The sequence below is a fragment of the Pezoporus wallicus genome, unplaced genomic scaffold, assembly GCF_028554395.1.
Source record: "Pezoporus wallicus isolate ANWC-B61680 ecotype Strahan unplaced genomic scaffold, APGP_CSIRO_Pwel_v1 contig_14116, whole genome shotgun sequence".
Taxonomy (NCBI): domain Eukaryota; kingdom Metazoa; phylum Chordata; class Aves; order Psittaciformes; family Psittacidae; genus Pezoporus; species Pezoporus wallicus.
In genome coordinates this window covers 1-6,157 of record NW_026640833.1, presented here as the reverse complement: position 1 = coordinate 6,157, position 6,157 = coordinate 1, and the positions used below count along the sequence as shown (strand labels likewise).

Genomic DNA, 6,157 nt, shown 5'->3' with positions numbered 1-6,157 from the left:
CCCTGATCCCATTGGATCCCAGTCCCCGCTCCCATTGGTCCCCATCCCGGATCCCATCGGTCCCCATCCCCAATCCCATTGGATCCCACTGGTCCCCATCCCGGATCCCATTGGTCCCCATCCCCGATCCCATTGGGCCCCATCCCCGATCCCACTGGACCCCATCCCCGATCCCATTGGTCCCCATCCCCGATCCCATTGGATCCCATTGGTCCCCATCCCCAATCCCACTGGTCCCCATCCCGGATCCCACTGGTCCCCATCCCCAATCCCATCGGTCCCCATCCCCAATCCCATTGGATCCCACTGGTCCCCATCCCGGATCCCATTGGTCCCCATCCCCTATCCCATTGGGCCCCATCCCCAATCCCACTGGTCCTCATCCCGGATCCCACTGGTCCCCATCCCGGATCCCACTGGTCCTCATCCTGGATCCCATTGGTCCCCATCCCCGATCCCACTGGATCCCACTGGTCCCCATCCGGGATCCCACTGGTCCCCATCCGGGATCCCGCTGGTCCCCATCCCCGATCCCACTGGATCCCACTGGTCCCCATCCCCGATCCCACTGGTCCTCATCCCGGATCCCACTGGTCCCCATCCCCGATCCCACTGGATCCAACTGGTCCCCATCCCCGATCCCACTGGTCCTCATCCCGGATCCCACTGGTCCCCATCCCCGATCCCACTGGATCCCACTGGTTCCCATCCCCGATCCCACTGGTCCCCATCCGGGATCCCGCTGGTCCCCAGCGGCTCCGGGCGCCCCGCACCGGACTCGATCTTGCTCAGGATGCTGCGGGCGCACTTCAGGAACGCCTCCTCCACGTTCTCCCCCGTCAGCGCGCTCGTCTCCAGGAACATCAGCTCTGGGAGCCGGGAATGCCGGGATCAGCATTGCCCTGACCCCAACCCCTCCCCCATTCCCATCCCCGTCCCCGTCCCATCCCATCCCAACCCCATCCCATCCCCATCCCCATCCCATCCCAACCCCATCCCATCCCAATCCCATCCCAACCCCATCCCATCCCATCCCCATCCCAGCCCAACCCCATCCCATCCCAATCCCATCCCAACCCCATCCCATCCCATCCCCATCCCATCCCAACTCCATCCCATCCCATCCCCATCCCATCCCAACCCCATCCCATCCCCATCCCATCCCAACCCCATCCCATCCCATCCCCATCCCATCCCAACCCCATCCCATCCCAACCCCATCCCATCCCCATCCCAACCCCATCCCATCCCAACCCCATCCCAACCCCATCCCATCCCCATCCCCATCCCATCCCAACCCCATCCCATCCCCACCCCCATCCCCATCCCATTCCCATTCCGACACCAGGCCCAATCCCAACCCTGCCCCATTCCAATCCCAGCGCATCCCGATCCCAATCCCATCCCATTTCAAACCCAATCCCTTCCCATCCCCATCCCATTCCAATGCCATCCCAACCCTTTCCCCTTCCAAAGTCATCCCAAGCCTTTCCCATCCCCACCCCATTCCAAAGCCATCCCAGCACCTTCCCATCCCCATCACAACCCTTGCCCATCCCTATCCCATTCCAACGCCATCCCAACCCTTTCCCATCCCCATCCCATTCCGACGCCATCCCAACCCTTTTGCATCCCCATCCCATTCCGACGCCATCCCAACCCTTTTGCATCCCCATCCCCATGCCATTCCAACGCCATCCCAATCCCATCCCCATTCCAAGCCTTTCCCATCCCCATCCCAATCCCATCCCCATTCCATTCCAACGCCATACCAACCCTTTCCCATTCCTATCCCAACCCAATCCCATTCCCATCCCATTCCAATTCCATCCCCATCCCATTCCACCGCCATCCCAACCCAATCCCATTTCCATCCCATTACAACGCCATCCCAATCCCATCCCCATCCCAACCCTTTCCCATCCCCATCCCATCCCATCCCAATCCCATCCCCATCCTAACCCTTTCCCATTCCCATCCCATCCCCATCCCATTCCACCGCCATCCCAACCCTTTCCCATCCCATCCCCATCCCAATCGCATCTCCATCCCCATCCCACTCCAACGCCATCCCAATACCATCCCAACCCCATCCCAACCCCATCCCCATCCCATTACAATGCCATCCCAAACCCAATCCCATCCCAATCCCATCCCCATCCCAACCCTTTCCCATCCCCATCCCATTCCACCGCCATCCCAACCCTTTCCCATCCCATCCCCATCCCAATCCCATCTCCATCCCATTCCACTGCCATCCCAACCCTTTCCATCCCCATCCCATTCCCATCCCCATCCCAATCCCATCCCCATTCCCATCCCATTCTCACCCCATCCCCATCCCGATCCCACCCCTTTCCCACCCCATTCCCGACCGTTCTCCTGGGCGAAGCGGGATGCTTCCAGGAAGGTCACTTCCCGCTCCGCATCCAGATCCTTCTTATTCCCGCAGAGGATGATGACGATGTTGGGGCTGGCCAGGGTCCGCGCGTCCGTGAGCCAATTGGTGAGCGCGTTGTAGGTTTCCCGGCTGGAATGGGGCGGGAATGGGGCTGGGATCCAATGGGGTGGGAATGGGGTGGGAATGGGGCTGGGAATGGGGTGGGATCCAATGGGGTGGGAATGGGGTGGGAATGGGGTGGGAATGGGGCTGGGAATGGGGTGGGAATGGGGTGGGAATGTGGTGGGAATGGGGTGGGATCCAATGGGGTGGGATCCAATGGGGTGGGAATGGGGAGGGATCAAATGGGGGGGGAATGGGGCTGGGAATGGGGTGGGATCCAATGGGGTGGGATCCAATGGGGTGGGAATGGGGCTGGGATCCAATGGGGTGGGAATAGGGTGGGATCAAATGGGGTGGGAACGGGGCTGGGAATGGGGTGGGATCAAATGGGGTGGGACTGGGGCTGGGAATGGGGTGGGATCCAATGGGGTGGGAATGGGGTGGGAATGGGGTGGGATCCAATGGGGCGGGAATGGGGCTGGGAATGGGGTGGGATCCAATGGGGTGGGAATGGGGTGGGATCCAATGGGGCAGGAATGGGGCTGGGAATGGGGTGGGATCCAATGGGGTGGTAATGGGGTGGGATCCAATGGGGTGGGAATGGGGTGGGATCCAATGGGGTGGGAATGGGGTGGGAATGGGGTGGGAATGGGGCTGGGGATGGGGCCGGGGCTGGGGCTGGGGTGGGATCCAATGGGCTGGGAATGGGGCTGGGAATGGGGTGGGAATGGGGTGGGATCCAATGGGATGCGATGGGAATCACCTGGTGATGTCGTAGACGAGCAGCGCTCCCGCGGCGCCCCGGTAATAGCTCCGGGTGACGGACCTGGGGATGGGAGAGCACATGGAAAAGTGGGATGGGGTGGGAATGGGATGGGAAGGGAATGGGAATGGGATGGGGATGGGAAGGGGGAAGAGGAAGGGAAGGGGGATGGGGAAGGGGATGGGAAAAGGAAAGGGAAAGGGGATGGGAAAAGGAAACGGAAGAGGAAGGGGAAAGGGAAGGGGAAAAGGAAGGGAAGGGGAAAAGGAAAGGGAAGAGGAAGGGGAAAGGGAAGGGGGAAGGGAAGGGGAAAGGGAAGGGGAAAGGGAAGGGGAAAGGGAAGGGGAAAGGGAAGGGGAAAGGGAAGGGGAAAGGGAAGGGGAAAGGGAAGGGGAAAGGGAAGGGGAAAGGGGAGGGGAAAGGGAAGGGGAAAGGGAAGGGGAAAGGGAAGGGGAAAAGAAAGGGAAGGGGAAGGGAAAAGGAAAGGGAAGAGGAAAGGGAAGGGGAAAGGGAAGAGATGGGAAAAGGAAGGGGAAGGGGATGGGAAGGAGAAGAGAAGGGAAGGGGAAAGTGTTGAGAAAAGGAAGGGGAAAGGAATGGGAAGGGGTTGGGAAGGAAGTAGGAAAAGGGAAGGGGATTGGAAACGGATGGGAAAGGGATGGGAAGAGGAAAAGGGAAGGGGATGGGATGGGGCTGGGTGGGGGCTGGGCACCTGAAGCGCTCCTGCCCGGCCGTGTCCCAGATCTGCAGCTTCACGCTCTTGCCGCCCACGTTGACGACCTTGGAGCCGAACTCGACGCCGATCGTGTGGTTGGAATCCGGCTTGACTGCGGGGGAAGAGCGGGACACCGCGGCGGGCCAATGGGATCACAGCGGTCCAATGGGATCACAGCGGTCCAATGGGATCACAGCGATCCAATGGGATCACAGCGGTCCAATGGGATCGCAGCGGTCCAATGGGATCACAGCGGTCCAATGGGATCACAGCGATCCAATGGGATCACAGCGGTCCAATGGGATCACAGCGGTCCAATGGGATCACAGCGATCCAATGGGATCACAGCGGTCCAATGGCATCACAGCGATCCAATGGGATCACAGCGATCCAGTGGGATCACAGCGGTCCAATGGGATCACAGCAATCCAATGGGATCACAGCTGTCCAATGGCATCGCAGCGGTCCAATGGGATCACACACCAAACCAATGGGATCACAGTGATCCAATGAGATCACAGCGGTCCAATGGCATCACAGCGGTCCAATGGCATCACAGCGGTCCAATGGCATCACAGCGGTCCAATGGGATCACAGCGATCCAATGGGATCACAGCGGTCCAATGGGATCACAGCGATCCAATGGGATCACAGCGGTCCAATGGGATCACAGCGGTCCAATGGGATCACAGCGGTCCAACGCCATCACAGCGGTCCAATGGCATCACAGCGGTCCAATGGGATCACAGCGGGCCAATGGCATCGCAGCGGTCCAATGGGATCACAGCAGTCCAATGGGATCACAGCGGTCCAATGGGATCGCAGCGGTCCAATGGGATCGCAGCGGTCCAATGGGATCGCAGCGGTCCAATGGGATCGCAGCGGTCCAATGGGATCGCAGCGATCCAATGGGATCGCAGCGGTCCAATGGGATCGCAGCGGTCCAATGGCATCACAGCGATCCAATGGGATCACAGCGGTCCAATGGCATCACAGCGATCCAATGGGATCACAGCGGGCCAATGGCATCACAGCGATCCAAAGGGATCACAGCGATCCAATGGGATCACAGCGATCCAATGGGATCACAGCGGTCCAATGGCATCACAACGGTCCAATGGGATCACAGCGGTCCAATGGCATCACAGCGGTCCAATGGGATCACAGCGATCCAATGGGATCACAGTGGTCCAATGGCATCACAGCGGTCCAATGGCATCACAGCGATCCAATGGGATCACAGCGGGCCAATGGGATCACAGCGGTCCAATGGGATCACAGCAATCCAATGGGATCACAGCGGTCCAATGGGATCACAGCGGTCCAATGGCATCACAGCGATCCAATGGCATCACAACGATCCAATGGCATCACAGCGGTCCAATGGGATCACAGCGGGCCAATGGGATCACAGCGGTCCAATGGGATCACAGCGATCCAATGGGATCGCAGCGGTCCAATGGCATCACAGCGATCCAATGGGATCACAGCGGTCCAATGGCATCGCAGCGGTCCAATGGGATCACAGCGGTCCAATGGCATCACAGCGATCCAGTGGGATCACAGCGGTCCAATGGCATCACAGCGGTCCAATGGGATCACAGCGGGCCAATGGGATCACAGAGGTCCATTGGGATCACAGTGGTCCAACGGGATCACAGCGATCCAATGGCATCACAGTGATCTCAATGGGATCACAGCGGGGATCACAGTGGTCCAATGGCATCACAGTGATCCAATGGCATCACAGCGATCAATGGGATCACAGCGGGCCAATGGGATCACAGCGGTCAATGGGATCACAGCAATCCAATGGGATCACAGCGTCAATGGGATCAGCGGTCAATGGCATCACAGCGATCCCGGCCTGTCTGCGATCAATGGGATCACCACCCAGCGGTCAATGGCATCACAGCGGTCCAATGGGATCACAGCGGTCAATGGCATCACAGCGATCCAGTGGGATCACAGCGGTCAATGGCATCACAGCGATCAATGGGATCACAGCGGTCCAATGGGATCACAGCGGGCCAATGGGATCACAGAGGTCCATTGGGATCACAGGGGTCCAAAGGGATCACAGCGATCCAATGGCATCACAGCGATCAATGGCATCACAGCGGGCCAATGGCATCACAGTGATCAATGGGATGCAGCGTCAATGGGATCACAGCGG

General features: G+C 59.6%; 1 protein-coding gene across 1 annotated transcript; it reads right to left on the bottom strand.

The window, feature by feature from the left end:
• Nucleotides 1–721: 721 nt before the first annotated feature.
• On the bottom strand, nucleotides 722–4,093 carry LOC130605411 (ras-related protein Rab-4B-like; the record flags this gene model as incomplete). The annotated part of the gene is made up of 4 exons (XM_057420862.1): nucleotides 722–869; nucleotides 2,376–2,530; nucleotides 3,267–3,329; nucleotides 3,979–4,093. Coding segments are annotated over 4 exons (481 nt in total), but the record flags the coding sequence as incomplete, so codon positions are not given.
• Nucleotides 4,094–6,157: the final 2,064 nt, after the last annotated feature.